The following is a 21,372-nucleotide window of genomic DNA, read 5'->3' as shown; positions in this document are numbered from 1 at the left end:
TGTGTATAGTTAGCTGTCTAGATGATGTTTACATGTGTATTGTTAGCTGTCTAGGTGATGTTTACATGTGTATAGTTAGCTGCCTAGGTGATGTTTACATGTGTATAGTTAGCTGTCTAGGTGATGATCACATGTCTAAAGTTAGCTGTCTAGGTGATGTTTACATGTGTATAGTCAGCTGTCTAGGTGATGATCACATGTCTAAAGTTAGCTGTCTAGGTGATGTTTACATGTGTATAGTCAGCTGTCTAGATGATGTTTACATGTGTATAGTTAGCTGTCTAGGTGATGTTTACATGTGTATAGTTAGCTGTCTAGGTGATGTTTACATGTGTATAGTCAACTGTCTAGGTGATGTTTACATGTGTATAGTCAGCTGTCTAGGTGATGTTTACATGTGTATAGTCAGCTGTCTAGGTGATGTTTACATGTGTATAGTCAACTGTCTAGGTGATGTTTACATGTGTATAGTTAGCTGTCTAGGTGAAGTACACATGTGTATAGTCAGCTGTCTAGGTGAAGTATACATGTGTATAGTCAGCTGTCTAGGTGATGTTTACATGTGTATATTCAGCTGTTGAGGTGATGTTTGCATGTGTATAGTCAGCTGTCTGGGTGATGTTTACATGTGTATAGTCAGCTGTCTAGGTGATGTTTACATGTGTATAGTCAGCTGTCTAGGTGATGTTTACATGTGTATAGTCAGATGTCTAGGTGATGTTTACATATGTATAGTTTGATGTCTAGGTGATGTTTACATGTGTATAGTCAGCTGTCTAGGTGATGTTTACATGTGTATAGTCAACTGTCTAGGTGATGTTTACATGTGTATAGTTAGCTGTCTAGGTGAAGTATACATGTGTATAGTCAGCTGTCTAGGTGAAGTATACATGTGTATAGTCAGCTGTCTAGGTGATGTTTACATGTGTATATTCAGCTGTTGAGGTGATGTTTACATGTGTATAGTCAGCTGTCTGGGTGATGTATACATGTGTATATTCAGCTGTCTAGGTGATGTTTACATGTGTATAGTTAGCTGTCTAGGTGATGTTTACATGTGTATAGTTAGCTGTCTAGATGATGTTTACATGTGTATTGTTAGCTGTCTAGGTGATGTTTACATGTGTATAGTTAGCTGCCTAGGTGATGTTTACATGTGTATAGTTAGCTGTCTAGGTGATGATCACATGTCTAAAGTTAGCTGTCTAGGTGATGTTTACATGTGTATAGTCAGCTGTCTAGATGATGTTTACATGTGTATAGTTAGCTGTCTAGGTGATGTTTACATGTGTATAGTTAGCTGTCTAGGTGATGTTTACATGTGTATAGTCAACTGTCTAGGTGATGTTTACATGTGTATAGTCAGCTGTCTAGGTGATGATCACATGTCTAAAGTTAGCTGTCTAGGTGATGTTTACATGTGTATAGTCAGCTGTCTAGATGATGTTTACATGTGTATAGTTAGCTGTCTAGGTGATGTTTACATGTGTATAGTTAGCTGTCTAGGTGATGTTTACATGTGTATAGTCAACTGTCTAGGTGATGTTTACATGTGTATAGTCAGCTGTCTAGGTGATGTTTACATGTGTATAGTCAGCTGTTGAGGTGATGTTTACATGTGTATAGTCAGCTGTCTAGGTGATGTTTACATGTGTATAGTCAGCTGTTGAGGTGATGTTTACATGTGTATAGTCAGCTGTCTAGGTGATGTTTTCATGTGTATAGTCAGCTGTCTAGGTGATGTTTACATGTGTATAGTCAGCTGTCTAGGTGATGATCACATGTCTAAAGTTAGCTGTCTAGGTGATGTTTACATGTGTATAGTCAGCTGTCTAGATGATGTTTACATGTTTTTAGTTAGCTGTCTAGGTGATGTTTACATGTGTATAGTTAGCTGTCTAGGTGATGTTTACATGTGTATAGTCAACTGTCTAGGTGATGTTTACATGTGTATAGTCAGCTGTCTAGGTGATGTTTACATGTGTATAGTCAGCTGTCTAGGTGATGTTTACATGTGTATAGTCAGCTGTTGAGGTGATGTTTACATGTGTATAGTCAGCTGTCTAGGTGATGTTTACATGTGTATAGTTAGCTGTCTAGGTGATGTTTACATGTGTATAGTCAACTGTCTAGGTGATGTTTACATGTGTATAGACAGCTGTCTAGGTGATGTTTACATGTGTATAGTCAGCTGTCTAGGTGAAGTATACATGTGAATAGTCAGCTGTCTAGGTGATGTTTACATGTGTATAGTCAGCTGTCTAGGTGATGTATACAAGTGAATAGTCAGCTGTCTAGGTGATGTTTACATGTGTATGGACAGCTGTCTAGGTGATGTTTACATGTGTATAGTTAGCTGTCTAGGTGAAGTATACATGTGAATAGTCAGCTGTCTAGGTGATGTTTACATGTGTATAGTCAGCTGTCTAGGTGATGTATACATGTGTATTGTCAGCTGTCTAGGTGATGTTTACATGTGTATAGTCAGCTGTCTAGGTGATGTATACATTTGTATAGTCAGCTGTCTAGGTGAAGTATACATGTGAATAGTCAGCTGTCTAGGTGAAGTTTACATGTGTATAGTCAGCTGTCTAGGTGATGTTTACATGTGTATAGTCAGCTGTCTAGGTGAAGTATACATGTGTATAGTCAGCTGTCTAGGTGATGTTCACATCTGTATAGTCAGCTGTTGTTTACATGTGTATTGTTAGCTGTCTAGGTGATGTTTACATGTGTATAGTCAGATGTCCAGATGATGTTTAGGCGAGAAGTAGCCAGCAATCTAGGTGGTGTTTCCGTATATATTGGCATATGTATCCTATCCTATCATGTGAAGTAATTTGGGCCAAAAAAGAAGCTCATTATATGAAGCATGAAAAATTGCTATAATAGTCCTATGACATATTGTTCTCTAGTTGTTTACTAGTACAGCAATGTGGTAATAATAGTATCAAAACTATTTTAAAAAAACGCTTCTTAATATAAGTTCAAGAATGTGCACTTGATTTCCCAGGAGTATTTCATCACAGTCGTCAAAGACAACACCCAACTAACCCTCCATCCAATGACATTGAGATGACTGACTACTCCCCCTTTCTTAATTATGGTGCCATCCAAGAAGACACATTGGAGGAAAGAGACAACAAGCATACAGATCGAGGTGCTTGCATAAAATAGCCAGTCAGTGGCCATCTTGGATTGTTACCATGGTACCCGTTGACCAAGAGATGACCTTAGCTATAACTATTACAATGTAACACACTGTGTTTTGGATTATATCTATTTTTAGTTCCATACGCCATATTTTTAAAAACCCTAATATATAGCAAAATCGTGGGATGTAAACGCTGTGGTCATTTCTGGTGTAGGTATCATAAATCCATCATGGCTGGAAAAAGACTTGCTAAATTTTATAAATATATATACTTTCTGCATCATCTAGCTTTCTGGCTCTATTCCTACAACGTAATTCATGTGTTGAGGGTGCTCTGTTCACTCTCACCAAAGTGAGGCTCACTTCTAGGTGTTGAGGGCGCTCTGCTTACACTCACCAAAGTGAGGCTCACTTCTAGGTGTTGAGGGCGCTCTGCTTACACTCACCAAAGTGAGGCTCACTTCTAGGTATTGAAGGCGCTCTTTATTCCCTCCAAAATGAGGCTCACTTCAACTTCTAGGTTTTAATTGTGCTCTGTTAACTCTAACCAAAATGAGGCTCACTTCTAGATGTTGAGGGCGCTCTGCTTACATTCACCAAAGTGAGGCTCACTTATAGGTGTTGAGGGCGCTCTGTTATTAAATAAGGCTCACTTCTAGTGTTAAGAGTGCTCTGTTAACTCTCACAAAAGTGAAGCTTACTGTCATAATTTCATATTACATTATGTCTGTAACGATTTAAAATTATATATTGTATGTTCATTTCAAATATTGTGTGTTGCAACAGCAGCTGCCTTCTTGCCAAAGTAAATGTTTGATATGTGGCTGCTTATGTGTATAGCTACTCATATACAGCTGCCTAATGCAGAAGTCTGTGATAAATATTAGAAAAAACTCAGAGCTATGCCACTTCATTATATATCACTTATTATTGTATGATATTGTAAAGTTATGATATCATAAAAAATCCTAATTCTGATTTGGTGATCTATAACACCTGATATCATTGGTTGAGCTGATTGGTACGAGTGACATCATAGGCCTGTATAATCCATGATGTTGCAAGTATCAACCATGCTGCTCTACAAATAAATTATATCAGGTGATATCTAGCATTTTTATTATATGACCAACCCCTAGTGTGAAAATAATAACAGAGAAATCATGATTTAAGAAACTACATGAATCTATGCTAATTAGGTGTGGCATCTACACATGTTGGTGACCTTTGCAGTTACAGTCTCGGTTTAGGAAATCGGCCAAAATAATACCCTTCCTAGCAATATTTTTTCGAAATAAACTTACAATCAAATTTTCATTACATCATGCAAGTAGTTATCCAGTCTAAAATGTTTACATTGCAATAAGAAAAATCACAGTATTCAGAAAACTGATATGGGAATTAGCTGGAATAGATTTTTACTGAAAAGACTTTTTGGGTGTTTTGTATGGAGTTTATTTTCCTCGATATTTGTTGAGTTTAAGGCAAAACATAGGAAAAAAGGTATATTCGCTGGATTTTATTTTCACTGAATAATAGTGAAGATAAATTACAAGCAAAAATTAAGTATTTGACAGTAATTCCAATATGTCGAATAAAGCACCACCTAGTGGCGGTGTACAGATTTTTATATTATTAGTCTATAGAGGGCGCTCATTAATTATTACTGGATGAACACTTTGTGTCACACTATAATGTACTCCTTTGTGTTTATTGAGTTATGTTCCCAGAATATTATTTTATTAAAAGGTAGATTTGTAGGTACTGTGGATTATGATAATTTAAGGTTATGCTAATCGATTTACTATGGGGGATATTGCAGTTATATGTCAGTGAAACTGCATTGCAGGTCATTGCTAATGCTTACCATATATGGTGGTACTCCCATGATGCATCTCATTATGTGTGAAAGATAACAGTACTCTTGTATACCGATTATGAGTCTGTTGTAACAAACGCTATGCTACTAGTGATCGATCCATCAGTTGTTAACAGTGAGATGCATCATGGGAGTACCACAACATAAATGTACTATAGCACTATACCACATTAACCTTTTCAACTCCCAAGTAAAACTTTGTCACTTTTCATCTATATAATTGCCATATAGGAATTATTTATTTCACAAATTAATGCAGAAATAATATGAATGTGCAATGTTTTAGGCCAACATTTTGGCAGGGAAAATAATGGTTTACGGGTTAAGCAGACGTGTATTCAACATGTGCCTATTTGGAAATGTTCACACATTGTTACTTGATGTATTGTTGCTATGGTAATATATGATCAACTTCAGTTGCTACGGTACTGATTTGTTGCTTGGACTGCTCCCATATCATCACATGATGTACAAATTGTTGTTCATTGCAACATTTATCATTGCTATGGTAACACATGATCAACTTTTTAGTTGCTATGGTACTGATTTGTTGCTTGGACTGCTCCCATATCATCACATGATGTACAAATTGTTGTTCATTGCAACATTTATCATTGCTATGGTAACACATGATCAACTTTTTAGTTGCTATGGTACTGATTTGTTGTTCCAATACATCACAAAAAAATGAAAAACCTTTTCACCACCAGTTCCCTCTTTTTATCACAAAATAGTCTTGTTTATAGTCTACACTTTCCCTCAGAAGATTGGGACAAAAATAGCCAAATATTTTGAGTAAAAACTGAAAATAGATTCAAATTTTATCTGTTGACTTCAAAATTTTGGTTAATTTTCAGAAATATTGAAAAATATACGAAAAAAGTGCAGAAAAATTGGGCAAGAAAGTCTTGTGAAAAAGTTAATTATTATCTATGGCAACTTCTGCTGTTTTCATAGGAGATAGACAATTTGCGTCTTTCAAGTGCAAGTAATATGTTGTTTGATTACATCACCAACCTTGCAGGCTCATTTGAAGTTTATGTGTGATACACTCCGCTAATTGCATATGTTCTCCTGAATTGTACAAAAAGAACACACATTTCAGGAGTACACAGCACTCACTATAAGTCATTCATTCACCTGCACTTGATGTTATTTCAAATGGATACTTGGATAATACCTTAGTTGTTTTTTGACAACTTACTATGAACAAAACACAATGACAGGATGATTGTGATGATATATTCTTATTACAAAAATACCATGTGACACGGAAATCTACAAATGGTTTATATTTGTTGACTTGTGTAATTGTAGGCAATGACGATGCAGACATTGAAGCCCCGATAGCAAATGAACAACATAGACCTCATTATGGTACAACTGAACTGCAAGATCCTTTTAATAAACAAGGTATAGTTTTGTTTTCTTACCTGTAGGGATTAGGGATGTATTACCCAGGTATATGATGGATATACCGGCCTTGTTTGAGGAAGTCTGAAAACTGAAACTATTAATTTGGGTTTATTCATCCAGGAAATCTGTTTTTAAATTGATACAATGCATATATATGTTATCATACATACATGTACATACTCGTTCTGGTTACTATTTTGAAAGAAAACAGATCTACAACTGAACATCTTAATCTGTCTAATATTTATTGTTAATAGATGGTTCAGTGGTTTAGTGAAGAGTTTCTTAGGGACCCTTCATCCATAATTCTACTCCTAACCATGTTCCTCTAGTGCCCCCCCCCCCATTTTGACTACATGTATATGCCCCTCTTCATAACATGTATAGTTATCTGAAGGGCCATATACCAAACATTGTGTGACTCTAGTGTTTAAGATTAAAGGTAGGGGGCCTAAGGAACTCCCTTCGCTTAGTGGCAATGTTTACCTTGGAGTTGTACCGTCGGTGTACATTGTTTTGAAAATTGATATTAAAGTGGCATTCAGCTTTTGTAATGTTGTTAAAACTCCCTATATAGAGTCTATTGAAAGGCATTTATGCTTGAGAAAATGTGTGGATAGCAAGAAATTGGCCTGAAACAGACAGCGACTGGAAAGAACTTTCGGTGGGCCACCCCCAAATAAAGACCTGAAGTTCAGCTACTCGGCATTGTTGTTGAAATCAGTTGACCTACGGAGTCTCAAGCAAATATGAAAGCGAGGTTTACAGCAGACAGCGCCATTTTTGTTTTTAGCGTGTGTAAGTGTTTTTGTGTTTGTCATGTTTACTGTTGTTCGTCATTGTTTACTGTCAGGCGGTGCTGATAATGGTGGCACATCACATCATCATCATAGACATCGTCGTTATCAAGACTCTGATGATAGCTCTATAGATGAAGATGAAATTGATATGTTACATGACATTGAAGAGGAGAAGGACATATACAGAACCAAGGTGAGTACTGTAAAATACTTTATTTTCGCTGGTTATAATTTTAGCTGAAAAGGCTTTTTGGGTGTTTTGTATGGAACTTATTTTCATTGATTTTTAACAAGTTGAATGTAAAATATAGGAAAAAAGGTATATTCGTTGGATTCTAAGTGAAAATAAAGTATTTTACAATAAATGCAAAGCAAGGTATACGAGTCATAATTCAATTCAAGATGGTCAATCCAAGATATCGCAATTCTAAATCATTGTGCATTGTGGGATAGTTATAACCAAATCTAACACAACTCTGCCAATCATAAAGTGTGTCTGCTCCTGCTCTTCCCACAATCCACTATAATTTGGAATTGCCATATATGTTTTACATTTGGCCAACATAGTCCAAGCCGTGTGTTCAGTGTCAAACTGGTATATGCATGCACTTGAAAAAGCAAGATATATTAAATGCTGACATTTCATTTGTGTGTGTGTGGGGGGGGGGGGGGGTTGTTGTGGCATTCTCAATGGCTTGTCAAACATGGCTAATATTTCATTTTGTTTAAATATGTTGCTGTACTATTATTTTTAGGAACTTCTATACATTTCATGTTATCTTATTCTATATGGGGACATTGAGATTATTGCAGTACATGCAGTATTAATTAAGGAACACATTTTGCTTAGATACGTTATTTTTCAGAAACTTTCATACAAGTTATATTACTCTGTGAAGAAAATTGAGAATAATACAGTACATGTAATACATTCGAGGAACATGAATATTAATTATTATTTTTATGTAATTATGGTGACTTTTCCAGCCTGTGTTGTATTTTTTAAGTTTCAGGACTTTTATACTTTTGCTATACAAAAACAAAATATTACATGTAAAAATAGTCAGATTGTACAAGCTTGTACTAAATTTGAAGCTGAATTAGCAATTTATGATGACAACATTTGCAAGTTATCAACTCTTTGAGAAATTCAAGTGCTTGCTAGGCACTAAAGATAGCTTCATTGTCAATTGCTTAAGAAAATTTATTGATTATATATCTAAGCTTTAGTTTAGTCTATTGTTTCATTTGTGTTTTTCTTGACCATTGATTTATTGGATGTTTTTATTTTCATTCATGCTAAATTTTGTGTCAAATAAAATATCTATCTATCTATTACATCGTTCGTTTGTTGTTCATCCATCTAGGTTCTCAATGGATAAGGTTGTAATAGTTATGCTATGTTTTTTTTAAGCATTTATAGTCTAATCCTTTTAATGCCAGCATTTTATCCATCAAAATTTCAGTTCAACATTTTGCACATTTTTTTGTATTTTTCTAAAATCTATTTAATTTTAATCCAAGTTAACAAAATTTTCTTTACTACAAATTATTATCAAAATTGTTAAAAAAAATATGAAAGAAATTACAAAGATTTATTTTTGAAAAATAGCAAAAGTTGACTTTGTTGATCAAATGGTTAATGATAAACTTTGTTTACTGCTCTTTTTAAAATGTGGAATAAGTCATGATCCAAAAGTAGAATCAAGTTTACAAAACAAATTTTTGGCACAATTTCCACATTCTGTATCTAAATATGAAATTAAGGACTTACACTGTCTACACTGTTAAACCTGAATAACTGTTTCTGCTGATGACAGTTGCTTACAATTTGAATGTTTCAGACGTTCCTGTATGTGAGTGACTTGGCTCGCAAAGATCGCAAAGCACTGAGAAAGAAATACAAGCTATATCATTGGAACTTGCTGCCAATATCTGTATTTTATGCTCTGCCTGTCATTCAGCTAGTCATTACTTATCAAACAGTAAGTATATCGTCATGGTGATATGCAAATGAGAATGGTGACCGTAGTTATAGAATATGAGATCGTTGCAAGGATGCGGTAAAGTATGCAGTATCAACGTGTCTATCAACCGACACACAACACATATTGATGCAATTGAGTATGATCTAATACTTAATTTTGTGGTGTCCTTGTAGTGACACTAAAGTGTATGTTATAACATTTTCCTGTTCAAACTGCTGATGGGAAACCCATAACTGACCAATTTCCTTATCTTAAAAATATTGTTAAATCACTAAATATTTAGAATTTACAATTCTTGTAAAGGTAAAAAAAAACAGCAAAAAGCACTCTGTAGCTATGGAGATATGGTGACATAATAATACCAAGGAATTGCAACACAGAAATCATGACCAGTCATTCAGGCTTATTTTCTTACATATAACTTGTTATTATTTTAAAACTTATTTTTGCTGTACTTATCCTATGTAAATCTTTTTTACACGGAAGCAATAAAATTATTATTATTATTATTATTATTATTCTAGTTCTAATGTAATGTTTAAATATATATTTCATTATTTTGTTATTATTTCCAGATGTTCAATGTATCTGGTGATGAAGATATTTGCTATTATAACTTCCTGTGTGCTAATCCTTTGGGAGTAATCAGGTAAACTATGATATAATTTACAATCCCTTACTTGTCCCCAGTGAAGTAACAGCTTGTAATGTTTCATTGAATTAAGTATGGATCCTGACATATATTGTATTTTGCCACAGAAACCATTTTCCAAGTTCAGGAGTGCAAGACATATATATTTTTATGTGCTATTGTAAAATTCTTTATTATAGCTGGAATTAATTTTCGCTGAAAAGACTTTTTGGGTGTTTTGTATGTACATGTAATTTATTTTCACTGATTTTTGGCAAGTTGTATGTAAAATATAGGAAAAAAGGTATATTCGCTTTATTTTATTTTCACTGAATCATTCCTTCAGCGAAATTTAATTCAAAACAAAATAAAGTATTTTATACTATCTCATTGTCATCCAGGCTCAGTTGATAACAAACAGCTGAAGAATGCATGTTAATTTTCCCAAATTTTGCGTACATCAATTAGTGGTTTCAGTGTCGCTGTAGAGTTTCTGTGCACTCATCCAGGGAACCATGGCTTCATGTCGGCCTCATAGAATCTTAAAACATTCACCCAGGGTAGAGATCTACTCTTGTTGTTGTTCAGTTCCAAATAAGCTTAAAGGGGAACAAAGGTCTGGCTTTTGTCACTCTGTACATGAAATTTAAGATCTATGAATGAATTCTGTTGATAGGAACAACTTGTATGTGCTGTGAAATGCCCTAAATATCGGGTATAAAACGGGCTGTGAAGTAGATGACAAACGTCCACTTTGCCTGGTGTCATTTCGCCTCTAGAGGGCCAGTCAATGATGTCATCAGTGAACACTGATAATTGAACCCATTGTTACTTAGTCGTGAGTCTGATGCAACAACCAATGCTAAGCTCCTGCTAATTAGTACTCACTTTGATGTCACATATACAAAAGATGTCATATTAGAATTTTGTATTTAAATGAAAAGTGTCATTTACATGTGTTTTACATGCATGAGACCCATGTTGTACACATTGCAGTGGAGCAACTGTGGCACCCAATACTCAGTATGCATTTGTAGCTAATTTGAACTGATCATTGTAATTAGTCCCCGTTCGGACGAAGTCCGAAAACGGGGACTTATGTTTTGACCTCTGTGTGTCTGTGCGTGCGTGCGTCTGTGTGTGCGTCCGGACCTGTATCTTAGAAATGCCTGGACCAATCACAATCAAACTTCACACATACATCATAAATGATATCATACATATGCACGTCAATTTGTTTCACGATCTGATTCAAGATGGCCGAATAGCGGCCATTTTTGTTCTAAAAATCATCAAAATCAAGCATTTCCCGGCTGTTTACAGATGGATTTTGTTCAAACCTTGTATATACGTTGGACATTATAGGACCTTGATGAAAATCATTTTGTTTTATGATCTGATTCAAGATGGCCGAATGGCGGCCATTTTTGTTCTAAAAATCATAAAAATCAAGCATTTCTTGGCTGTTTACAGATGGATTTTGTTCAAACTTGATATATACATTAGACATTATGGGACCTTGCTGCAAATAATTTTGTTTTTCAGATAACATTCAAAATGGCCGACTGGTGGCCATTTTGTTTTAATGAATGGGTTTCCAGACCCATATGTCTGACTTGTTTTGACTGATTATGTTCAAATTTTTAATATTCATTATACATCATGTCACAGATATACGGATATAGTGGTTTGACGATCCTTTTCAAAGTGGCCAAATGGTAGCTATTTTTGTGCTAAAAAACTTGTTTTATTTTTTAGATCAGATTCTGAATGTCTGACTAATGGCCATTTTGTTTTAATGAATGGGTTTCCAGACCCATATGTCTGACTTGTTTTGACTGATTATGTTCAAATTTTTAATATTCATTATACATCATGTCACAGATATACGAATATAGTGGTTTGACGATTCTTTTCAAAGTGGCCTAATGGTGGCTACTTTTGTGCTAAAAAACTTGTTTTATTTTTTAGATCGGATTCTGAATGTCTGACTAATGGCCATTTTGTTTTAATGAATGGGCTTCTAGAGCCATATGTCTGACTTGTTTTGACTGATTATGTTCAAATTTCATATATTCATTATACATATATTCATAATGGCTGATTTTGTTTTAATTAATGCTGTTCCAGAGCAATATCCCTCAATACTCATTTGACGATCAGATACAAATGTCAATCATTTAAATGTTAAACAATCATCATATTCCTGACATGTTTATATTCCAGCTATATTACTATAAACAAAACTTTATATCTTAAATTTGATAACTAACGGGGACTGTGCCATGCATGGCTTGTTATGTTTATATTTCAGTGCTTTCAACAATCTATTCAGCAATATTGGCTACATTTTACTTGGCATATTGTTTTTAATAGTGATTTGGAGAGAGGATGCGATTCATAAGAAAGCTGTGGAGAGAAATGATGAATTTGAAAAGGTATATATATATTGCAGTTATTGTAGCTTGAGTTAATTAACCACTTGATATATTGTTATTAGATGAGTAAGAATGGACTCTCGCTACACTACACAATATCTATACACTGTAACCTTATTATAAAAACTCTTAAACAATTACTATAAAACACTTTGAAATAGCTACATGCCATTTTAGCAAATTTGACTCCATGCATGAACTAACTGAATCTTAATTTAGCTAAAGTGCCAATAAACTTTCTGTGAGAATATACTCTATTCTAATTAGTGATATCTTAATTTAGCGAAATTACGGATTAGCTAAATTAGCTAAAATAACATGCTAGCTAAAAAGACATGTTTTACAGTAGTTTATTATAGTGAAGTATTAACTATAATGAAGCATATACTGTACTCATCTGACTTAGCACCCACGCTACTCACCTCAAAAAATCACATTTTTTAAGGGGTGGGAACTAAGTCAAACCCCAACAATAGAAATCTTTCGAGGGTAGGGGGGAGTTAGTTAAGCATGGCTGCAAAATTGGACAACAAACAAATGTATGGTATGATAACAAATATTGCTCACTCATCAGCAACTGTCTCATGGACCGCTGTGACAACGCTGCACATTATTGTTTTGCCCTGAGACACATACATGTATATTTAATAACAACCAAAACGAACAACAGTGTTGTTTATCTTTTGGTGCAAATGACAAGTTCTTGCCAACCAATCACTGTACACATGCAAGCGTGCAAAATGAGATGAGCTATACTTTCATTTATTACTTAAAATTCAATTTCTTTCCCTTCATCTCATAGGGGTATGGTATCCCAAAACACTTTGGTTTGTTTTATGCCATTGGTATAGCACTGATTATGGAAGGATTTCTAAGTGGTTGCTACCATGTATGTCCAACATACTCAAACTTTCAATTTGGTAAGTTACCTCTTGTTAAATTTGCAATTTATATGGAGAAGGGTATACAGCTGGGGTCATTATAAATGTTTTATGAATATTATAATGTTATTACAGGTTTTGCGCTAGTCCCACTTACCAAATTTTACGAAATTGAAATTTAACCCTGGATAACTTTATTAGAGATTGGATCCCAGCTTGCCTGAAAAAATGGGTCCCTCTTCAATAATTGAAGTCCAGGAAGCAAAATATGGGGTTAACGCAATCCCTGTTATTACAAGGATACCAAAAAGTATGCATGAAGACAGTACAGGAGGAGTATCGATTGAGACGTAGCAGACGTCAATGTGACGGTGTACTGTCTGAGTGAATCCTCATAATAACCGAATTACCATATTATACATCTTTTCCTCCCAATGATACATCTTTTGAATGCCGAAATCCAAAAAGTTTAGAACAGTTTTAGCGAACTTCTTTAGTGGGGTCTGGTAAAATCCTGTGGGTCGCCATGTTTGTTTTAATTATTAGAGCTTGTTACGTGCGTAATTGTTCCATATTTGGAACTCACATTTCCTAATATGGTAGGATAAAAATTCCCAGTGCAATATCGCAAAATTTCGGCACTCTGTAATTTATGGCGTTATGATGACAGTTATATCATAAAAATTTTATATGAATAAAAATGGATATATCAGAATTCATTGACCAATCCTGCAATAGTATTGTGATGATAATATTAATTCCAATTAATGTTAATGAGTTATCCATCCGCGTAAGTTATTTTTTTTAAGTGGGTGATTGCGGTTGCTTTATCAGACAAAGGCATGCAGACACATTATGGACGTGGACAATGTTTAGCTAATCATGTTGTAATTGTCCTTTGTTTCAGATACATCATTCATGTACATAATAGCTGGATTAGGAATGTTGAAACTCTACCAAACCCGTCATCCAGATATCAACGCCAATGCCTATGTAGCATATGCATGTTTTGCACTTATTATATTTCTAGCTGTTATGGGTGTGGTAAGTACAGTCAGTTTTATTCTTATAAAGTATTTGAAAAATGTTTAAAGCGAGAGGGTCGTCACCTGCACATGCGAGTCTCAAGCGACAATAACAACACACACTAAAAAACACAAAGGCTCATGGTTAGACGCTTGTTTGTAAGCAATGACACGCTATGGCCATCTGACGCATGCGCAGGTGACGACTCCGCCATTTTAATATTTGGGGATGAATCATTTCAAATTTTTAAATTTTTGGTGGAAAGTTTTGTATGTTTTCATATGTACTTGTAAGGAGATATGAAATATTTGGGGAAATTTGTTTTTTTAAGATGGAATGTGACATAAAATATCAAATTATTGTCATTTTCTTTATTTTCATATATTTGATATATCACGTTACAATGATGAAAACTATGAGGTATCCATACTCAGTTAACAATGGATTAAAACTAGCATGTTTTCTCTGTTTCACAACATTCTAACATTGATTTTTATTGCAGGGATATATCTCAATATCTCACAATTTTGCTCAATGATATATGATGAAAAAAAAGTGTCTTACAAGATACTTTATGATTTCTAGAAATATTAAAAAAATTGACAATATTTTTAGTGGGTTTTTAACAAGGGTTCGTATTTTTGTTGTGGTCTATGGAAATTCTGCTTAAATTACATTTTATGCATATTATTTTTATTTTTTTTATGGAGATTTTTTTATCGTTATACTCGATACACATGAGGAGCAAATAAATCAATAGAATAAATATTTCTGAGATATGAAATGTTTTTTAAATTGCAATGTATGCTAATACTTTACAAGCTTATATTTTAACTAGCAGTTATTGTACGTATTGTGCATTGCAGAAAGGAAACTCCTCTATCATACATTATTAATAGTTAAAACACTAAAACTTGTTTTTGTAAAAACAAATATCAACACATTACAATCCTTGTATATTAGAAGTTGAAAACTAAATTATATATGACCAGTTATAGAATGACAAAAATAGAATAGTATTGTCAATATAAAAACAAAATATCATTATGAAAAAACCAAACAAAGGTATCATCAATATAAAAACAAAGGAATCATCAAAAGACGTACTGTAAAATACTTTATTTTAGCTGGATTTAATTTTTGCTGAAAAGACTTTTTGTGTGTTTTTCATGGAATTTAATTTCACTGATTTTTGATGAGTTGGATGCAAAATATAGGAAAACATGTATATATACTAGATTTTATTTTCACTGAACCACTCCTTCAGCAAAAATAGCGAAAATTAATTCCAAGCGAAAATAAAGGACTCTACAGTAAGTATCATCAATATAAAACCAAAGGTATCATTAATATAAAAACAAAAAAATCATCACTATAAAAACAAAAAAATCATCAATATAAAAACAAAAGTATCATCAATATAAAAACAAAAGTATCAATATAAAAACAGAAGTAACATCAATATAAAAACAAAAGTATCATCAATATAAAAACAAAAGTTACATCAATATAAAAACAAAAGTATCATCAATATAAAAACAAAAGTATCATCAATATAAAAACAAAAGTATCATCAATATAAAACCAAAAGTATCATCAATATAAAAACAAAAGTATCATCAATATAAAAACAAAAGTATCATCAATATAAAAACAAAAGTAACATCAATATAAAAACAAAAGTATCATCAATATAAAAACAAAAGTATCATCAATATAAAACCAAAAGTATCATCAATATAAAAACAAAAGTATCATCAATATAAAAACAAAAGTATCATCAATATAAAAACAAAAGTAACATCAATATAAAAACAAAAGTATCATCAATATAAAAACAAAAGTATCATCAATATAAAAACAAAAGTAACATCAATCTAAAAACAAAGGAATCACATCATATAAACAATCATCAATTTAAAAAAAAAACAATGTCATCAGGAAAAACAATTATTAGCATAAAAACAAAATGCTACCAACGATTTTTTTTTGTATGCAAATAATTTAGTATAAAAAACAAGTATTATAACATACATGAATGCAAACGACTTACTGTTGGTATTAGTACTGTATATAAAATAAAAAATGTAGTAAATAATTAGAATTAGGTTAGGTATGAAAATAATGAATCATAAAAACAAAACCATCATTACAATTTCAAACAAAGGAATTAAAGTTGTATTTTCAACCAAACCTTTTCAATTCAGAGTTACATGGCCAAAATCAAATCTGAAAGTTACGACATTCATATATATCAAGACTTGACATGTTGCACAATTTATCAACTACTTTAATCCCATCATGCATTGCAATTTGAATTCAGCTTTAGGAGTGTGTTGAAACACAACTAAACTAGGGAGTACATAATATTTGTGTCATTTGTTTTCAATACTAACAATTAATCCCATCATGCATTGCAATTTGAATTCAGCTTTAGGAGTGTGTTGAAACACAACTAAACTAGGGAGTACATAATGTTTGTGTCATTTGTTTTCAATACTAACAATTAATCCCATCATGCATTGCAATTTGAATTCAGCTTTAGGAGTGTGTTGAAACACAACTAAACTAGGGAGTACATAATGTTTGTGTCATTTGTTTTCAATACTAACAATTAATCCCATCATGCATTGCAATTTGAATTCAGCTTTAGGAGTGTGTTGAAACACAACTAAACTAGGGAGTACATAATGTTTGTGTCATTTGTTTTCAATACTAACAATTAATCCCATCATGCATTGCAATTTGAATTCAGCTTTAGGAGTGTGTTGAAACACAACTAAACTAGGGAGTACATAATGTTTGTGTCATTTGTTTTCAATACTAACAATTAATCCCATCATGCATTGCAATTTGAATTCAGCTTTAGGAGTGTGTTGAAACACAACTAAACTAGGGAGTACATAATGTTTGTGTCATTTGTTTTCAATACTAACAATTAATCCCATCATGCATTGCAATTTGAATTCAGCTTTAGGAGTGTGTTGAAACACAACTAAACTAGGGAGTACATAATGTTTGTGTCATTTGTTTTCAATACTAACAATTAATCCCATCATGCATTGCAATTTGAATTCAGCTTTAGGAGTGTGTTGAAACACAACTAAACTAGGGAGTACATAATGTTTGTGTCATTTGTTTTCAATACTAACAATTAATCCCATCATGCATTGCAATTTGAATTCAGCTTTAGGAGTGTGTTGAAACACAACTAAACTAGGGAGTACATAATGTTTGTGTCATTTGTTTTCAATACTAACAATTAATCCCATCATGCATTGCAATTTGAATTCAGCTTTAGGAGTGTGTTGAAACACAACTAAACTAGGGAGTACATAATGTTTGTGTCATTTGTTTTCAATACTAACAATTAATCCCATCATGCATTGCAATTTGAATTCAGCTTTAGGAGTGTGTTGAAACACAACTAAACTAGGGAGTACATAATGTTTGTGTCATTTGTTTTCAATACTAACAATTAATCCCATCATGCATTGCAATTTGAATTCAGCTTTAGGAGTGTGTTGAAACACAACTATAACTAAGGCTAGAGGGTCATCACCTGCGCACGCGCGGGAATTGAGTTCCAAGCAATGATAACACACACTAAGAACACAAAGGCTTATGGGTAAACACTTGTTTGTAAACAATAACATGCTATGGCCACCTGATGCATGCGTAGGTGACGACTCCCTCGCTTTAACAGGTCAATGGCTCCAAATAATTTTTTGCTGACAATACAACTTACAGTAAAAATACAACAAGATGAACTGAAAAGAAAAAGTGATAAAGTTGCATTACCATTTACTGTATGCAGAACACCTTCTTCTGATTATTGTGATCACCATGACAATTTATAAAATCAGTTGGCATGGGATACTAGATGAAGTTAGCCTGCATTAATGGTTATGAATTGTAGTCACCAAATCTTTATATTTCAGGAACCAATTTTCGAATTTCAATGAAACTTAGTACATAGATGCCCTCGAATAATGCACATACCTGATTAGTTTTTGGTTGAATTTGTGAATGTTAATTACTTAATTTGCATATTAATTGGCCAATTTTAAGCCTTTTCACTCTTTCCCCAAGAACTATAATAATAACAGATTTTAATGAAATTTGATACATAGATGGTCTGCACATACCAAATAAGTTTTTGGTTGCAATTTTTGAATATTTATTACCTAATTTGCATTTTAATTCATCAATGTTAGGTTTATTCACCTTTTTCTCAAGAACTAAAAACAGATTTTAATGAAATTTGATACATAGATGGTCTGGGGTAATGCACAGATCTGATTAACTTTTAGTTGCAGTCTTTGAACATTAATTACCTAATTTGCTTATTAATTACCCAATTTTAAGCATTTTCACCATTTTAAGCAAATTTCAATGATACATAGATGCCTTGGGATAATGTGCAGACCTGGTTTTTAATTGAAGGTCTTGCATATTAATAACCTAATTTGCATATTAGTTAGCCAGTTTTATGCTTTCTCATTTTTTTCTCAAGAATCACTTAACAGATTTCATTGAAACTTAATACATAATAGGTCTGGGATAATTTGCATACTTGATTAGTTTCTAGTTGCAGTCTGTGCATATTAATTACCCAATTTTTAGCTTTTTCACATATATCTCAACCACTCATTGAATTTCAATAAAACTTGTTACATAGGTGCTCTGGGGTAAGCCACATACAGTTTCAGGATTAAATTATGTGCTTCAAGTTACTAATTTGCATAAATTAACCAACTTAAGGGTGTTCTACAGCTATATTGAGTATCTCTCATCAAATTTCAATGAAATTTGGTACATGGGATAAGTCATAGATTTGTTTACTTAAGGGTAGAAATCCATTTATATTAATTTACCCACCTTGTAGAAATGGGTTTATCATTAATGTGCGTAAATGTAATATCTCAATTAAGCACTGTGGTAGATTTGACTATTAAACATACCACATGCTCATATATGGTCATGTGACCTCATTAATATGCATAAATGTAATATCTCAGTTAAGCACTGTGGTAGATAAGGACATTTGACTAACATACCACATGCTCATATATGGTCATGTGACCTCATTAATATGCAAACCGTAATATTGTAATAATATGCAACTAGCACTAGATATATGAAACATCAGGTCATCATATATGATTCATTTGAACCACTCTGATCACAGCTTGCAGTTATATTTTTATGTGATGTATTTGTTCTATTAGAAGTACACCTGTTCAAATTTAAATGACAAATGCAAATCTGTGGTCAAAATAATACCAGTATATAATTAATGATTTTGCTTAATGATGTGCTTCTAATATAGTAAATACAATAAAGATGATTACAATGCTAACAAGCAATAACAGCCAGAAAAAATAACAAAACTAGCAAGCTACTGCTATAACTGTTTCAGTGCGAGTGAAAATCATTTCAAAAAAACATCCAGCTGCCCCTAAATAATAAAAAATAAAAAATAAAAATTTAGCACTTCCATTTTGTTACTTCATCTTTATTGTAATTTACTTTTTCTGAGTCAATATCCAAATAAGGATACGATTATGCAACAAAGATTGTTATTATTATTATTACAATACTGTACATGCATAGATTATTCACTAGGTTTTAATTTTTCCATTTCCATTTTCATTGATTAGTAAAATCCGCTAAATTAAATTACATGTATATGTAAAGTAACAATAGAACCCATTGTTTTTTGACAAATTTGTGAAATTACAACACAGTGAATATGCTCAAAACATCAAAATAGTGAAATTAAATGTCAGTGAAAATAAATGGTTTGACATTATTCCTTATTTGTAATTTATACATGTACCTGTGTCCTCATACCCCCAATATCCTTAGCACACAAGAGTTCTTTCTAAGCTTTCTTTGATTTTAGTTATTATAATCACTCAAGACCATTTTACTTGTTTTAGGACACTCTTCTAAATTTGATTTCAAGATCCCGTTGGATAAGATTCCTCATGAACTGTACAAAATCAAGTCCCTATATTGCTTACAGGAATGAGTGAGAAGTTTTTTTACAAATCAAAGTTCAAATAATATCACAGGGAAGAAATACTGTTTATGAGAATAGGTAAAGCTAGGTAATCTTTTACCAATAAATGTAAAATTGAATCTACATACAATTATGCAAATTATCCTTTTCATCACCAGTTCCACAAATTCACAAAATAGTCTTGCTTATAGTCTGCACTATCCTTCAAACGATTGAGACAAAAATAGCCAAATTTTTTGAGTAAAAACTGAAAATTGACACAAATTTTGTATGTTGGCCCCAAAATTAGGGTTCATTTTCAGAAAAATTTAAGAAATTACAATAAAAAGTCTGGTGGTGAAAAGGTTAAACTACATTATATGAACTAATATGTTGATGTAGGTGGATCAGGCAAAGGTAAGAAATATGCATCGGAGAAATCAAATTCATTGCAAGCATCGGTATGTCGTGGTGTTGTCGAGCATTGTGGTATCTTTGATTTAGGGCGCTGCTTGTCTGCATTTTTATCACTTTTAAATGTATTGTAATTTTCATTATCAATCGTTGGGAAAATGTTGTTAATTTCATGCTGGGATGCTATGTCATCAGCAATGCTGATACGTGGTAGTGTAGCCTGCTCTGATAGGGTTTTCAGTTCAACATTTTCTGTGATTGTCTCGAGACACTGTGGTTGTTGCCGTGGGAGTTGTACACCGTTTATGCTGGAAAGAATGGAATTCCTTGCCCGTGATCTCAGGGGTAGTTTGTATTTTCTATCTTTCCTCCACTGTGTAATTTGCATACAGACAATGATGAGAAGAAATATTCCTACTGTCAAGCCAAGTATAATGCTAGCGGCTTTTATGCTAATTGTTGTCAATGGATTCGTCAGTGTTTCAGCCTCTGTGCACTGACTACGTAGTACCGCGCATGGCATTTTCACGGTGTCATCCAATGTTATACAGACACACAGAGTATAGCGTGTATTCGGCTCAAGTTCTCGAACCGTAAAAAATGTTACAGTTGGGTGTAGTATTGAAGTGTGTTGTTTATTGTCGTTTCCAAACTTATTGTGCTGGATCACATAGCCGCTTATATCAGATTTCATAGCAAGCTGTTTCGGCTTTGACCAGGTTACAGTTATTGCGTCTG

At 33.2% G+C, this 21,372-nt stretch overlaps 1 protein-coding gene across 4 annotated transcripts in view; it reads left to right on the top strand.

Annotated features, from left to right (window-relative positions):
- LOC100371732 (SID1 transmembrane family member 1-like) overlaps window positions 1-21,372 on the top strand; it is a 63,807-nt gene that overhangs the window by 32,932 nt on the left and 9,503 nt on the right. For 2 of the 4 annotated variants that reach the window (XM_085499230.1, XM_085499229.1), the window contains exons 12-19: window positions 3,014-3,160; window positions 6,351-6,446; window positions 7,303-7,442; window positions 9,094-9,234; window positions 9,813-9,886; window positions 12,183-12,306; window positions 13,109-13,226; window positions 14,095-14,231. In XM_085499230.1, coding sequence (XP_085355356.1) covers window positions 3,014-3,160; window positions 6,351-6,446; window positions 7,303-7,442; window positions 9,094-9,234; window positions 9,813-9,886; window positions 12,183-12,306; window positions 13,109-13,226; window positions 14,095-14,231 — 977 coding nt within the window. The remainder of the gene's footprint in view (window positions 1-3,013; window positions 3,161-6,350; window positions 6,447-7,302; window positions 7,443-9,093; window positions 9,235-9,812; window positions 9,887-12,182; window positions 12,307-13,108; window positions 13,227-14,094; window positions 14,232-21,372) is intronic. The other 2 variants (XM_085499233.1, XM_085499231.1) reach the window with 1 other exon arrangement.

This window comes from Saccoglossus kowalevskii, chromosome 5 (assembly GCF_978046115.1).
Source record: "Saccoglossus kowalevskii chromosome 5, keSacKowa6.1, whole genome shotgun sequence".
NCBI lineage: Eukaryota > Metazoa > Hemichordata > Enteropneusta > Harrimaniidae > Saccoglossus > Saccoglossus kowalevskii.
The sequence above is the reverse complement of the archived record's forward strand: the minus strand, read 5'-3'. Positions and strand labels throughout refer to the sequence as shown.